Here is a 16,942-nt window from a genome sequence, read left to right on the forward strand (position 1 = left end):
AGCGTAGGTTTTTACTTGACGTCTTTAAACGTCAGTGGCAGTGAAAGAGTTAAGAACAAGGGAGACGTGCAGAGTTGTGCAACTACAGAGGAATAAAGCTGATGAGCCACACGATGATGCTATGGGAAAGAGTAGTTGAAGCTAGACTGAGGTTAGAGGGGAACATTTGTGAGCAGCAGTATGGTTTCATGCCCCCCCCCCAAAAAAAAAAAGAAAAGTACCACAGATGCAGTATTTGTTTTGAAGATGTTGATAGAGAAGTACAGAGAAGGTCAGAAGGAGCTGCATTTTGTCCTTGTAAATCTGGAGAAAGTTTGTGACAGGGTGAAAAGAGAGGAACTGTGGTTTTGTATGAGGAAGTCTGGAGTGGCAGAGAAGTATGTTCAAGTGGTGCAAGAACTGTATGAGGACTAAAACAGTGGTGAGGTGTGCTTAGGTGTGACGGAGGAGTTCAAAGTGGAGGTGGGACTTCATCAGAGATCAGCTCTGAGCCCCTTCTTGTTCGCTATGGTAATGGACAGGATGACAGACGAGGTTAGACAGGAATCTCCATGTACTATGATGTTTGCAGATGACGTTGTGATCTGTAGTGAGAGCAGGGGGACAGGTGGAGGAGAAGCTAGAGGCATGGAGGTTTGCCCTAGAAAGAAGTGGAATTAAGGTTAGTCGTAGCGAGATGGAGTATCTGTGTGTGAATGGGAGGGGCCCAAGTGGAAGAGTGAGGTTACAGGGGAAAGAGAACAAGAAGGTGGAGGAGTTTTAAGTTTTTTGAGTCAACAGTCCACAGCAATGGTGTGTGGAAAAGAAGTGAAAAAGCGTGTGCTGGCAGGCTGGAACGGGTGGAGAAAAGTGTCAGGTGTGATAGAAGAGTTTCAGCTAAAATGAAAGGAAAGGTTTATGAAACTGTTGTGAGACCAGCAATGTTGTTTGGTCTGGAGACAGTGCCACTGAGGAAGGCAGAGCTGGAGGTGGCAGAGCTGGAGGTGGGAGAGATGAAGATGCTGAGGTTCTCTTTGGGAGTGACCAGGATGGATAGAATCAGGAATGAGTACACACTCACACGCACGCACACATGCACACACACATACACACGCACATGCTCACGCACATACAAAAGATAGAGCAATGATGATGACATGTTGAATCGGTAAAATTACCGAATGAACAATACTGAGCTCTCTGAAAAAAAAAGAAAAGAAACGGAGAGTACATCAGAGGGCCAGCACATGTTAGAGGCTTTGGTGATTAAGTCAGAGAGACCAGACTGAGATGGTTTGGACATGTCAAGAGGAGAGATATTATATTGTATATTGGCAGAGGGATGCTGAGTTTCCAAATGCCTGGCAGGAGGTCTAGAGGAAGACCAAAGAGGTTTGTGGATGTAGTTAAAGAGGACATGAAGGTAGTTGGTGTGAGAGCACAGGATGCAGAGGACAGGGTTAGATGGAGGCAACTGATTCGCTGTGGCGACCCCTGAAGGGAAAAGCCGAAAGGAAAAAAAAGAAGAAGTTTGCAGACTATATATCATGTTAACGTGTGACAGAAATGGAAACTCATTTGTGTTAAACTGCAAAAATGCTAAACATAGCTGGAAAAACATCTGTTGTCAGCACGTAGCTCAGCAGACCCAATTTGAGTGGGAAAATGTGAACTAAATGGCAGTGTTTGTTTACCTTAAATGGTAATCACTACCGCACAAATGCTAATCACGATTGCTAAACGTTTAGCATAGGCTAGTTTTGGTGGTGTTGAATAATACTCATGTACAGAAGATGATAAATGATTAGTAGATATATCCACTCAATTGAATTCATGTAGAGATAATGATGTATGTGTGGACTAAATGGTGGTTAGTGTTTGTTTAACTTAACCCATGGGCGTTATTTTGTTTTGATTAAATTCTTGTATTTTTGCCAAAATCAAGCATTTCCTTTGAAGTGTGATAACTTAGTCATTTATGAACATTTTTTCCACTTTCAAAATGTTCACTGGCATCAGACCTATCTATACATATATAGTTTTAACCAAAAAGTTTTTTTTAATGCCCTCTATGGACAATAATAGCAGTATTATGCTAACAGCAACATTAACTATGCTGTATCTATATATGTAAAATAAAGGTCTAATTTGAATATTTCATATGACATATTTAGAGGCTTGAATAAGTCCATAAGTCATAACAATATAATTTTTTTATGCATGCCCAGTTTTCTCACAATGGCAGTTTTCTGAAGAACACAAAATTCTTGGAATTTTGCCCAAATCTGGCTTTTCCTTTGAAGTGTGATTATTTAGTCATTTATGAATATTTTTTGTCACTTTATCCGCTCAAAATGTTCAGTAGCATTAGACGTATCTATACATATATAGTTTTTATTTTATTTTATTTTTTAATGCCCCCTATGGACAATAATAGCAGTATTATGCTAATAGCAAGACTAAACTATGCTGTGTGTATATATATATATATATATATATATATATATATATATATATATATATATATATAAAATAAAAGACTAATTTGAATATTTCATATGACATAGTTAGAGGCTCAAACAAGTCCATAAATCATAACAATCTGCAGCAGGCTTTGCACAAGCAAATTCATTTATTAGCCTATGGCACCACCTAGTGGATTTTGGGTGTTAACACTTTCAACACACAGATTCCTCAATTTTCATGTTTATGACTCGTCAAAGAAGCGATTGTAATCAGTAATCACGGAAAATGCATTATAACACATCAGGTTTACAGCATATCAAAAACTGTGATTTATAACGGCAGTCAATGAGCCAAAATCGGCCATTATTACAGAATTTCGTGTGAATCTCTCCCTCCTGTTGCAGCATGGCGCCAATTTGAACTTCTACATTTTTTTAACAATCCTGGTGAAATGTCAGGTCCCTAGTGTATTTTTTTCAAATGCTTCTTCTTTGAGAAAAACATAAAAATGCCAGAAAATGGACAAATAACGCCCACGGGTTAAATGGTAATTGCTAGCGCGCTAATGCTTATAACAATTGCTGTCCCTTGCTAGTCGCTACTTTGCAGTTCACTTATTGCGGATTCACTGTGCGGATGCTTATTTGGGTCCATAACTCATACATTGCGGGGTTGTATGGAGGACCAAAATGCAGACTGATCGACATGTATATTAGTCTGTCGGACTCTGCCTGTTCCACAACAAGGGAGAATTCAGACACTAGAAAGAAACAATGGACCTTGTTGCTCTGAAGTTGTCAAGCAACTCAAGTTGCAAGTTGTGGTGACAATGGACAAGATAGTTGTCCATTGCTGGAGCTCTCCTTGCAAGCCTTCCTTGTTCGCTGACTTGCTCGCTCAACCATTGAAAGGCAGTTTGCAATGGCGGATTCCAACCAAGACAAGTTTAGTACCGCCCCCTCATTTGAATAACATTTCATGACGGATTTCATGCTGACAGCGTCTGCGGCATTATTCGATGGAGTAATCGATAGGATACTCGATTTTAAAAAATTGATAGCGACAACCCTAGCTTTAACTGTAAGAGTAATTTTTAGTTGAGTTTTGTAAATGAAAGCAGATTTATGACAAGGAAATGTTACAGGATTAAACCATTTAAGCAATAACGGTTGTAAAAAAAAAAAATCTAGAAATTTCTCCTCAACAAAAAGGTATAATCATGTCTGCTGGATCGTCTTGCCTCATTAGAAAACCGTTAATATTCTGTTTGTGTGGATTCAGCTGCAAAAATAAAAGACAACATTCAGTGGAAGAAGAAAGTGATGGAGAACCTCAGAAAAAGAAGTCTAAGAAGAAAACTGAAACGGTAAATCTGTTTTCCCTGCTTGACCCGTCACCATCAATAACGTCTCAGTTGTAATGAATGTCAATGCTGGGAGTAATTGAATTCACATATTTTGTGTATTTCTCCACACAGGATGTGAAGATAGAGGAAGGAGAGCAACCAGCCCCCAAAAAGAATAAGAAGACCAAGGAGGAGATTAAGGAAGCAAGAGAATTGAAGATCAGACAGAAGGAAGAGGAGGAGCAGAAGCGCTGGCGATGGTTTGTGATGTACAAAAACAACAAAAAACTTTTTGAACCTAGCCCTGTTTCTCTCTCGCTCTCGCTCTCGCTCTCGCTCTCTCTCTCGCGCGCGCACACACACACACACACACAAAAGCAATTACCATTGTCAAACGTATCCTCATATTCCATCAGGTGGGAAGAAGAGAAGTATGAAGCTGGGGTAAAATGGAGGTTTCTGGAACACAAAGGACCCTACTTCCCTCCCAACTACCAGCCCCTACCAGACGATGTTCACTTCTTCTACAAAGGTAAGCGATCTGTCTAACAAAATTCACAAACATATACTAAAAGAGAATGTATATTAATCTCCAAAAAGCAATCATACATTTATGTAAAAAAAACCACAGGCTTTCCAATGTGCAATATTTCAGTTTGTTGTTTCTGTTAAAACAATGTCTACAGGAATTGCATTTGCATTCACACTCAGTTGTAGAGTGACATATGGTCATGATCTGTGTAGGAAAATGGCTGACACGACCTAATGACTTGCCTATTACGACAATGTCTCCCCCACCCAACAATGCGGTGTGACTGTATAAAGTGTTGTGCTGTTAATGTATTATGTTGAATGCAAAAAAACAACCAAAAATACCTTGCCAAAAAACTGTTGAACCGTCAAAAGTTTTTTAAAAAAAAATTATGTTTCAAAAAGCATTTGAGATATGCATGACAAAATATCAATATATTTTCACAGGCCACAAGAAATTGCAAATAGACAGATGTTTTGCTTGTATTTTCGCACAGGACAACCAGTGAAGCTGAGCCTGGCAGCTGAGGAGGTGGCTGTGTTCTTTGCTCAGATGTTAGATCATGAATACACGACTAAAAAGGTTTTTCGGGAGAACTTCTTCTCCGATTGGAGACAGGTAAATGCAAACTGGTGATTAAAAAATAAAGCCTCCCAGGCTGCAGTATATGAACAACACAGACAATATATATTGGCCAACATTCTTGTAATTTTATTTTATTTATTTTTTTAATTAGTCTAAATGCGAATTTAGCTTTTGAAAAGTGTTTTAATCTAGTTTTATTTATTTTACAAGATGAGTAAATCTACAAACAAGTGGGTTTGACTGAATAAAATAAACAAATTATATGACACTGTAGATAAAATTAATTTCCCTGTATCAAGTGCATCTATTTTAAAGCCTAATTCTAAAATAGAATAGTGAGTAATAGTATTTTTTTCTCTAAATAACAATTCATAATAAAAACATGAAAAACTTTTTAAATTTATGAACATTTCATAAAAAAACAAGACCTAAGAAATCTACAACATACTGCAATAAAAAAAGAAGCCTTTGTTCAATATGTTGCTGCACCTTTGACAGCAATGACAGCCTCAAGTCGTTCTGAATATGCCACATGCTTTATTTCATGTTAGATTAAAGCTGTAACATAAATATGGTAAGAGTGCACTGAATACTATAAGATGCACTATATATTATTTTCCACGTCTGATGACATTGATCTTCAAAGTACTGTTTTGCTATCTTAGATTGAAAAAAAATATTGATAATGTTGCCTGTGTGTTTTCCAGGTTTGTGTAAAATGAACTGTATGTCTTATAAATATTAAAATAGTGTGCAAGTAAAACTACCATCATTGACATTGGTGTCAATCAGGGTGTCTTTTGTGCAGGGAAAAATGATGCGCCAAGCCTTGGGTCGTATCATGCAGAATTAATTTTGCACTGCTTAGTGCTCAATGCACTTGAAAATATAATTTGTATGAATGCATTCATATGCTAATCCTTACAAGATGCTTCTCTGCATATGAACAAATCCAATTAAACTGTTATATCAGAGGCGGAAAAAAACTCTTCTCGCTCCACTGCCCTCCTGCCGTTTGTCAGTCATGCTTAGATACGCTGACTGACTAGATGTCCATACAGCGAATGTGCAAGTGTACACTGTTAAGTATGTTGCTCTACAGGTCAGGCTTTTCATTTTAGAACTCATTTGACACAGTGTGTATTTGCGGCAGTTGTGAGTGATCAAACAAATTAAAATCCTGTTCAGTGTTTATTGTCTTTAGTTTGGGGTAGGTTATTTTCTGTAACTGCTAATTGGTTTCCCACTTTCTTTGAATGACTGACTCACACCAGTGGCCAACGGGATGAGACGAGGAGATGAAGGCGAGTCATGTCACTTGACTCTCCGCAACAAAACTGTCTGTTTACATAGCAAGTAGGAAGCTACTCCCTTTTAAACCTTTCATGTTTGTCATCACTGTCTAACCCTAACCCTCGAACCCAGAAACATGTTATATTTCCTTCCCGCCCAAATGGTACAGAAAGAAGAACTTTGAAATACGAGCACTCAATGACAAACAGAACGTGACATCTTTGCCACAACAACTCAACAGCAATGAATAATAAAACACACATAACCCAGTTAATTACAATATACTACGTTACAGTTAAAAAAAATGTATTCCTCCTATTCTTAAAGTTTTATTTTTATTTCCTCAAAGTGCCTACCTCATTTTTGTTTTGTAGTCCTGAACAAGAGGATAAAATCGCTGTGGAAAATGGATGGGTGGATCAATTTAATACAAATGAAATTATACTATATATACTAGAAACGTTAAATAGAACGTTTCGTATAAAGGTTAAATAAAAACAAAATAAAAACCAACACAAGTGTTTTTTTAGTTTCTTGATCACAGTGCTTTTCCCTAATTTTACTCATCTGATTTCACTAATTTATACATTTAAAAAAACGCTTGATGCCTGATAAGAGGGAAGTATGTTTACAAGCATTTCTTTTTGTATTTATAGATACTTTAATAGTATTCATAGTGCAACTATGCATAGTGAATAGTTTTTGGTTCCATTTTAAAATGTACTAAACATTTCCAAAAATGTTAAAGCTACAGCATAACCTTCAATTTCACGTGCATCGTTATTTATATACCGGCACATGACGGATGCTGGCACAAGCTGCTAAATTTCAGAATGTACTATCATCTTAATTGTCCTTATTTTTCATTTTTTTCCTATATAAAGATGCTGCGATTTACATATGACCAGAATAGCGGACTAATAGCAACTATTATCTGTGACTCGTCAACTAGCAGAAATAATTTTGTGGCAGCCCAACTCACAACTTTTCGACTCATTGTGTGACTATGCTTGGTTTTGTATGTGCGTCAACAACATCCGCTCAACTCACCTTCAATTATCTAATAACCGAAAAATCATATTTTTTTAGCAGCAAGGGTAACGCTGTTTAAAAAAAGTTAAAGTTTAATTGGATTACGCATTACTGAAAAGCTCATGTTTATTTTGTGGTGTTATTTTCATCACTGATTGTTATGACTTTTTTTTTCTAGACTTATGTTTTGTTGAGTTTCAGACATTTTTTTTCTGGGTTTGATAGAGGATAAACACCCCACATGTTACCATGCCATTTTTTCACCCCTTACAATTGAGATAATCCATCAAGTGTCCATCAATATTGGTGCCTTATTAGCAGTCTCTTTGAAGAGATCAACCTTTTGAGCAATAATAACTGAAGCCCTGCTAAACTGTCAAAAAACAGACCACTTTTTCTGAAGTATGTGTCACATTACAGTTCTACAAATGCTGTATATTATAAGGGATGTGTCACAGAGGGTTCTAAACACAAACAATTCCATTTCAATGGCTTTTGCATCGAACTAACACTTCTGTAAAGCGGAGCGAGGCCATTGTTTGTGGATAATAATCACACAGTTGTGACATCATTGGCATCTTATCTAATGCACAAGGATCACATCTACCCTACCAACAGACAGCAGCACCCTTGAGCTCACAGTGGCCTAGCCCAAGCCTACAGCGGAGCCAAACATGTCCCGACCCGTACCACAATGGCTAGGCTACTAATGTCCTTGTCTAACTGGGCCCAAGTTGAGCATTCTCTTAACATAGTTGAGCATTCATTCTTTCTTTGATATTCCCCTTTTTGGGAGGCCATCAGTGCCCTCCCTTCAGGCTGACGCTCAGTAGGATAACAAGGATCTACTGTCCTCTCAGGAGTAATCGTATAGTTTGAATCCTGGGTGTAGGAGGGAGAGGCAACACTTGTATCAGATTTACAGAATGGCTAAGTTTAACAACTCGGAATCTAGAAAAAACTAATAGAGTTTGGGCCAGGATTCGAACTGTAGGCTCAATGATTTATTGACAGAGACATAAAAATAAGACACATATTCTGATCAGAAGAGAGAAGAAGTCCGTACAACAAAGGGATGCACTGGTTTTATATCAGAACACAAATCCATCTCCTTTCTTCGATAAGAGGTGAGACATTATAATGTAACGAATCTTATTGGTATTTGGAAATATAGTACACTCCTTAATTAGCCTAATTATTCATATGGATTTCTTTGGTCACTTTGGTTCTTTGGTATAGTGCGCCACAGGCTTGCAGTTAACTTTGTGCTATATCATTTTGTGACCATTGGGGGCACTATGGTTCCACGGAAAACTTAGGGGCGCAACCTTTGGCCGACTTTTAGAGTTGCCCTCCGCGTGAACTGACAGTGCTTAGTTAGCGCACGTGCAGCTGCCTGTTCGTAAATTTTGTGGATAAGAGATTTTTACGGTTTCACCTTCGTTTGGTGGTGCACTGACTCTGTTTCTTTGGTCCGATTAGCAAGTTTTGACGACAAGATACTCATTGCTTAGAAGGACAGTTAAATAATTTTTAACAAGCTACAGTTGTCATTTTTCTGAGCCAATGAGTCAATGCACTTTGTACAACTTTTATCTTAGCAGAATGCTTTCAAAGGCAGCCGGTTTTAGGAAGTTTACACTCGACATTTAATACAATGTGGTAAGTATAAGATAGGTCTCAAATGATGCATATAATGTCACGGGATACTTTTAACTTTGCATAGATGGCTAAATTAAAACACATCACGTTGTCTTTGTATTCCATACATGTGGGATCCAAGTGGCTGACATCCTGCAAACAAACACATTGTACCCCAAAAACAGATGTTCTCACCCCCAACGTCTTTTTTACTTCTTACAACCCCGTTATCATCCTCACCACCAAATAAATATTAATTGCTCTGTCCACTACTAAGCCCACTACTCTTCTGACATAAGTTTATTCATCATAGTTAGCATTAGCAAAATCTAGAGAAAATACAAATCACTCCTAAATTCCCCCTTGACAGGATTTAACATGGTTACATCAAAATATCTGGGTGAGCTCACGTTCCCGGGAAGGAGTAGGAAATCCCTAAGACAGTGTTACTTAAGGCTGGGTCATATTTGATAATGGGAAGGAGTGCCTTGTAGACATGAACAAACTCCCCCCACAAGTCGCCCACGGTACGGATTCATTCGACCGCAAACGCGACTCCTCACCTTCAAATTTGGAGTCTTTCCTAGAGTTTGATCTAGAAACCCCTTAGGTATTACAGGAATCAGCTAATGCGTCTCATTCTTGAGGTTGCTGTGATTTAACTTTTCTAGGCTGGCGGCATATGTCCGTTCTGCCGCAGCCGCAATGATTTGCAATGACTTGCCTGATTAAGAAATGCTGAATTTTAGAGTCAAAATGGGATTGAGACTATTGACGTTAGAGAAAAGGCAGTTGCTGAGCGCACCCACGACTTCTCCTCCGTTCTGGGTAAAGGTCAAAATGTAACATGCATTACCACCATATACACATTTTAACAACTACAATAACAAAGACGTCCAATCAGCTCGAAGTATTGTACAGAATGCCCCGCCTTTCCCGAGCAAATCAACTCGGAGCAGTCCCAGATTGTTATTGTGGAGAACTTCCCTGAGTGAATCACAATATCAATCTGGCTATTGCCAGGTTATGCGGGAATGGCAAAATGAATTCAGTACATCTTTTGGTCCACACAACTTTGGTTCAGTCCACTTGGCTCTATGCACCTTGACACAAACCTACAAACTTGACTCCAGTGCTAGAACCTCCCGCTCTATACCGTAATCTGCTGCTTCCCACAAACCGGGAGAGAAAACATACTTGTTGGCCATGTGTTAGTGTGCAAATATGCTTAGCAAATACTCTATCCTATAATACACTACCAGTTAATTGGTTTTGTCCAAATTTCATGCAGGCCCAATAACAGCGCTTTACAGTTATTTAAAAATTAATTTAACACATTTATTAAAATGTCTACTATTTCCAGGCTTCAATGCAATCTCCCTTCCTAAGTTAATTGCCCTACTATTTCCTCAAATACTTCACATTATTTCAACATATTCCTTATTTCACTATTGACAAGTGGTAATGTCAAACCTTTTTCCACTAAGTGTTATTTTTTTCCTGCTTTCCCTAGTTGCACGGTCTAACTAACCTTTCACCTGTTATAGGTGATGACACATGAGGAGAGGTTGTTGATTCAAGACCTTGACAAATGTGATTTTGGAGAGATTCATGCAATGCATAAAGCCAAGGTCGAGGAAAAGAAAAACATGACCAAGGAGGACAAACTGGTAAGATTACAGTCTAATATGGGTTAGCATTGGCTTGGCTAATGTTTCAAAATGAATAGACTGTGTACAGTATTTAGTGGAGGTAAAGGCTACTCAGCTACCAACATAAGTTTTGAAAAAATGGCACATTGCTTTCACCAAGACAATTACCGGTACATTTCAAAGATGTAAAATAATGCCAGACATTGCTGTTCAGCATGCATGGACAACCTCATGTCATTCATCCACTACAAACCATGGGATGCTCACTTGCTGGAAGTGGTTACTGGTTACAAATATTATTGCATTTTCCTCACCCTAGTACAGGCATTCTCATCTGGTGGGTTGGGACCACCTAAAAGTGGCTAGTAGACACCCTGTAAAAAAAGTTGAAGGGTCTTAGGGTTATGATAGTATCCGCAACTGGAAATGTAAGGCTATGAATGGCGCGGTGAACAAATTGGCTTAGTGGCAAAAGAAGACGCACTCAGTTAGGGTCGTACTGTTTTTCATTTGATTGTTTATGGCCTGTAAATGGTTTTTTTTTGCTTTTAAACAGCTTCACTCATGCAGGCTCTTCAGATGGAGCAAAAGCAATAACAAATTAAAAACTAAACAAAGAAACACTTGATGATGTTCATCCTTAATTTGTTAATCAAGCCAAGTGTAGTTATGTTTAAAAATATACCAGATTTTACCAGTGCTTTATTGGCTTTGGTAGGCCACCATGCGAGTGATGCTGGGTGGATTATTTTTTTTTTTACTCTACTCGAATAAAGTGTATGACTACACTACAGTAGGTGGCAGTGGCACTCTGTGTTAGAAAGTGTGCAAGTTCTATTACCTCCTCCCCAGAAGTGAATTTATACAACAATTTAACAAACAGAAAGACAAATGATACTATTTATAGTGGCTGCGGGGGATTGGGACACGGCGTGAATTTTTTTCTAGTTCTTTGGGTAAGAAAAATAATTGATATGCTGTAATTTCTATAATTTTGTTTTCTGAGTGCGTGTTTAATCTGTTGCAGGTTTTGAAAGAGGCCAGTCAGAAGATAGTGGAAGAGTATGGCTACTGTCTGCTAGACCACCACAGAGAACGTATTGGCAACTTCAAAATTGAGCCTCCAGGCCTTTTCAGGGGTAGAGGCGAGCATCCCAAACAAGGCATGCTGAAGAAAAGGATCCCGCCTGAAGATGTCATAATCAACTGCAGCAAGTGAGAGAGAAGAAACATGAAGGCCGACTTGACATAAAGCTTAGTGATTGTAGTGTGTGCCAAACCTAAAAATTGTAAATCTGCGTGCCAGTCTTGATCAGACTTTGTGGTAGCCCATGCTGTTGACTTACCTTTAAAAATCAAGTTATTGTATTAGTAACATAACCCACCCATGATGCTCTGTGTGCCTCAAGAGAATCCTGCATCCCGGCGCCTCCTGACGGTCACCGCTGGAAAGAAGTTCGACATGACAACACTGTGACATGGCTGGCCAGTTGGACAGAAAACATCCAAGGGGCCATTAAATATGTCATGCTAAATGCCAACTCCAAACTCAAAGTCAGTCTTGGGGACAAAATTATTATTTTCGTGTAACAGACATGAACAACACACATTCTATTCTAGGCAAGATAAGTCCAATTGACCAGGGTCTAAACATGAAAAACACCCAACCGCAATAATTTCATTTTCTGCTTTTATGCAAACATGTCAAAAACTGCCCTTTTCATCTCAACGTATTTTTACAATATCGTTTAGATATTTCTTTCATTAAGTTCTTTTTTTGAGCAAATATTCACTTGTTAAATCTTTCATGGAAGTAGTGAATACAACATTTTTCACATTATTTCCTTTCTCTTTCAGCATTTCCTTTATGGCCAAATATATGTCCTCTTTTCTCTTTTCAACGCTGATATGCCCAAAATGTCCTCTATAAATATTTTAGTCTCCTCGTGATCGAATCAGACATACACCAAAAGCTGACCATTGTCACTTAGATCAGTTGATTCATCCGCAGCTAACGCAATACGCCGGGCACTTTGGATGGAGCTGTCCAACTGGGAGTGCACATCCTCCAAGAGCATCTCTACTTTTATTGTTGTGATGGATGACAAGGGAATTTGACAGACATTGTTTTTAAGATACTCTCCTTCTTTCCCTTCAAATAGCGTGTCTGCCATCGCTTCCATACATTCCTCGACCATTCCAGAGTCAGTAAAAGGCTTTTTGTGTTTGCCCAAAATCCAGTGCACGCGTAGTGAGGACTCGAAGGCTCGTTGTAGCTTGCCCTTACTGTCTTTTCAGTACACTTATTTTCCTTGTCCCCGCAGGTGATCCTGGCGGGTAATTTGCATCGAAGGTCTTGTGTGTTGTCTTAAAATGCCACTTGATGTTTGCTTTTTTTAACATGCACAACAGACTCTGAACAAATAAGATACACTGGGCTCATAGCCATCGATGCCGGCAAAATACGCCTCAGTCCACTCACTTTTCAGTGTCTACTTTTCTGACTTTTAACAACGCAATACTTCATCACATTTGTCATGAGAAAGTGTGTACCCCACACAAGAAACAAACAAAAGTTTGTGAGCTTTCCGGACCCCGGCTCTGTCAAAGATTTACGGCTCAGGTATAACTGCCCTCACGCTTGCCTATCAAAAAACGGTAAAACTTAATATATTTTCATCCCAGTACTTTTTAATAAATATTCTTGAAGATCCGGATGAAAGGGTCTCAGGGTCCGGAGCTGGAATGCAGTCCACCAGTTGGTGATCCCTTCTTTAGGAGATCTTATTCATGTCTACATAAAGGAACTGTTTGCATTAGTTAGATATTGTTAAGAATTTGCTTTTTCTTGTTAGTTTTTTTACTCGTTACCAATGTTTTTTGCTCAACAATTTCCATTGCTTTCTTTCTTTGTTTGCAGGGTGAAAAGGACTGGGAGAAATATGAGGTTGCTCGCAAACTTAAGGCGCTTGTAGATGGCATTCGTAAACAATACCTTGTGGATATGAAGTCCAGAGAGATGCGCATTCGACAGAGAGCTGTGGCCCTCTACTTCATAGACAAGGTCTGATTTGTACATTCAGTATATGAATCAAGTAATGTGAATACAACGTTCTCCATTACTGTACACCATTAAGAGGAACCTGTCACAGAGGTCCTTCCAACGCTCAGTTTTAATTTGAAGACATGAGCATATGGAAAAATCAATGTGTCTTGGTAACCTTTTCTGCTTTCTCACATAAGATAAAAAACCTTTTGAAAATAGATTTGATTATATGTAACCTTTCCATTGTCCTCCTGTGTATCTTTTCAAGGTTCCCTCTTTTTTCCCTAATGGCTTTTTGGGGAGTTTTTCCTTGCCCACGGAGGAGTGGGGGTCTTGGGCTGCGTTCAGACTGCAGGCATATCTGACTCCAATCGGATTTCTCCTCAAATCAGATTTTTAGGGTTGACTGTTCTACGCAAGCGCGTTAAAGCATCTTAAAAAAAAAAAAATCATTTATTTTCTTTCTTTCTTTTTTAACCACCACATGTATATAGCTACGACCGGGCAATTCGCTATTTCCGGTTGCGCATGTGAAGAACTGATGGGGTAGTGAGACCAGCTTCAGTGCAAGCAACATAAACTGTCACTGTATTTCCGATTGAGCATGACAGGAGCCGACGGGGCAGTGGAGACGTCAAGGCGGTTGACTGCCGAGCATGCGAAGAACCAGCCGGGCAGCGAATCGATTGGATATTGACAGCTCAAGCGCATTGGTTTTTGCACGCGTAGAGTGACGTCAGTGTTTCGAGCTGATCAGACTGAGACTCATCCTGTTTGAATCGGATATGAAACTACCTCCTGCATGTGATTTTTAATCCGTCCCGCAAAAATCTGATTTTATGTGCTTTGTGACTGTTCAGACTACAAAAGAGCCATCCACATTCAATCTGGATGGGCTAAAAATTGGATTTCGGCTGGCAGCCTTGGGGATTGGTTGGTGGGGGTTTAGACCAGGGACTATTGTTAACTGTGGGCTTATGAAGCCATTTAAGACTTTTGTGGTTAAGGGCTATTTAGGAGCTTGCTTATAACTTGACTGAACATGTGACACTCCCCACCCAAGCTGAGGATCTGTCTGTATAGAGTACAGTGATAGTGACCCTTTCATTACTCTTGATTCTGCTTTTGGTAGTGCACTGCTTGACAAATTTACTTGATCACCTGTTATAATAATGACGAAACATCCAGCATTGTTTTTAAGACTGGTAACATTCAACATTAACAACACAAAAAAATCTGTTCAGAAATAATGTTGAAGTAAATAACTTTTTAATTTGATTATTTAGTAAAGAAATAATCTTTTACCATTTTCTAGTTTTTATCAAACAGTAAATCTGAATATTTGTGGAGGATAATACAAAGTTTAACCTTAATAGTATCAGTTTGGTTAGTGTTACTACATACCTGTGTTGGTGTGACATTTGGCTGGTCCTGTCAGGATTTTATTTTATTTTTTTGCAGTTTTTAACGGCAACTGTCCTTTATGACAGCATCAGCATGTTTGGGTTGCTAGAAATTGGACAAAGTCCAGGGAATTGAACCTGTGCTGTCTGCATAACATACTGGTGTATTTACCATTGCCAACAAACAAAAAAATATTTAGGTATTTCCAACTGCTTCCAATTTTGTGTAGGTGTGGAGTATACTTTGCATTGGCTGACTGAGTAAATGTGTTCAGATCTGTATGTTGTTGATTTGACTGACAAATGCTTGTTCTGAATTTGTGTAATGAAGATGAAAGCATGCCTGCTGTGGATTTGCTATTGATCTTTGCATCTTTTGACCCATAAAAGCTGGCGCTGAGAGCTGGTAATGAAAAGGAGGAGGGAGAGACAGCAGACACAGTGGGCTGCTGTTCGCTACGTGTCGAGCACATCACACTCCACAAGCAGCTGGATAGCAACGACTATGTAGTGGAATTTGATTTCCTCGGTAAAGATTCCATTCGCTACTACAACAAGGTCCCAGTCATCAGTAAGGTAAAAGAAAAAAAGTCATCTAAGCTCATGCAAAGCTTCTCCCTCTCACACATACATGCACCACATACACATGGAATTTTTTTAATTTGTGACCATAGAAAGAGCAGTGTGAATGATTGTGATTTGTCATCTTGGGTGTTGGCAGGCATCTTGCAACATTCACTTGCCTGCTGTTTCTGTCTGTTGAAAAAAGTGTCTGAAATTTTTTAGGGGTTTTGTACAACAGCTTTTGTTTTGTTTGTTTTTGGTTTACTTCAGGTGTAATCAATAATCACTAGATGTTGTTCATCGGGCCACACCCCAACCAGCAATCAAAACAATTCATTCCACACGTCGTTTGTCGTCTGGTCCCCCATCAGGTTTAGCAAGTTTTCTGGGGAAAACTTTATGCTATGCTTACAAAGTCTGACAGCGAAAATAAAAAACATTTAGATGTTTAGTTTTGCTGTTATATGCCTGCTGGTGGCATAGGTGAGTCAGTCAAAGTTTTCCTATTTTTGATGACCCACAGAGGTTTCATTACAGCTCAGCATCATAATCGGCTCAATAGGCAACTTGGTCATGTTTCTACACCATATGGTGTTTTAGATTATCCCATTATTATTAATTTTTTTACATAAAAAGTAAATTTGCAGCAGATTTGTGGATTTTATTTTGCAATTCATTGCATCAAATCAAGGACGCATCTGTCGAGGAAGACAGCATTTGTACTTGCTAGTGCACTTGCTCGGAGACTTTTAACTATTTTGTTGACAGGATTTTTAACCACATTGTTGCAATATGCTTGGCGGAAAGAGAGCTGACGAAATTGAGTAGATAAAATCTTATCTTGCAAAACTAAAAAAAAAAAGGTCACTGAAGTACTTGAAATGAAAAAGAGCATTGAGCCACTTCTGCAGGAAATTCAGCAGTTAAAGAAAGAGACACAAGAAAAAGATCGACGCATTGGCACCTTGGAACAAAAAGTGGATGATTTGGAACAGAATCTTCGAATCAACGATGTGATAGTTACAGGTATCCAGATTAAACTTAAAGTACAGTTGGTTCTGACCAAGCTTCAGTGAATGAGACTGTCGAACAGCAGGTGACAACTCAACTCAGAAATTTGGGATTAATTGTGGATCCAGCGCACATTCAGATGTGCTTTCCGCTGCCAACTGGGGGGGACATGACCACCGGCAGTTCTGATCAGGTTTGTTGACAGGAAGAAAAAGATTGCCCTTTTGAGAGATAGCTACAAGCTTAAAGTTAAACAAGTCTACATCAATGAAAATCTCACAAAATGAAATGCTGACATTGCCAGAAGGGTGCGACAATTAAGAAAGAATGGATTTATCGAGAACACATGGACAAAAGACTGTCTGATCTTCATCCAAACAAAAGAAGACTCAT

The 16,942-nt window shown here is 38.9% G+C and overlaps 1 protein-coding gene across 8 annotated transcripts in view; it reads left to right on the forward strand.

Moving 5' to 3' along the window:
• Nucleotides 1–16,942, forward strand: part of LOC144053249 (DNA topoisomerase I, mitochondrial) — a 63,401-nt gene that overhangs the window by 37,640 nt on the left and 8,819 nt on the right. For all 8 annotated transcript variants that reach the window (XM_077567511.1, XM_077567513.1, XM_077567510.1 and 5 more), the window contains 9 exons: nucleotides 3,727–3,811; nucleotides 3,923–4,050; nucleotides 4,207–4,322; nucleotides 4,819–4,940; nucleotides 10,421–10,543; nucleotides 11,553–11,740; nucleotides 11,935–12,079; nucleotides 13,446–13,589; nucleotides 15,365–15,550. In XM_077567511.1, the coding sequence (XP_077423637.1) occupies nucleotides 3,727–3,811; nucleotides 3,923–4,050; nucleotides 4,207–4,322; nucleotides 4,819–4,940; nucleotides 10,421–10,543; nucleotides 11,553–11,740; nucleotides 11,935–12,079; nucleotides 13,446–13,589; nucleotides 15,365–15,550 (1,237 nt within the window). The remainder of the gene's footprint in view (nucleotides 1–3,726; nucleotides 3,812–3,922; nucleotides 4,051–4,206; nucleotides 4,323–4,818; nucleotides 4,941–10,420; nucleotides 10,544–11,552; nucleotides 11,741–11,934; nucleotides 12,080–13,445; nucleotides 13,590–15,364; nucleotides 15,551–16,942) is intronic.

This window comes from Vanacampus margaritifer, chromosome 6 (assembly GCF_051991255.1).
Source record: "Vanacampus margaritifer isolate UIUO_Vmar chromosome 6, RoL_Vmar_1.0, whole genome shotgun sequence".
Taxonomy (NCBI): domain Eukaryota; kingdom Metazoa; phylum Chordata; class Actinopteri; order Syngnathiformes; family Syngnathidae; genus Vanacampus; species Vanacampus margaritifer.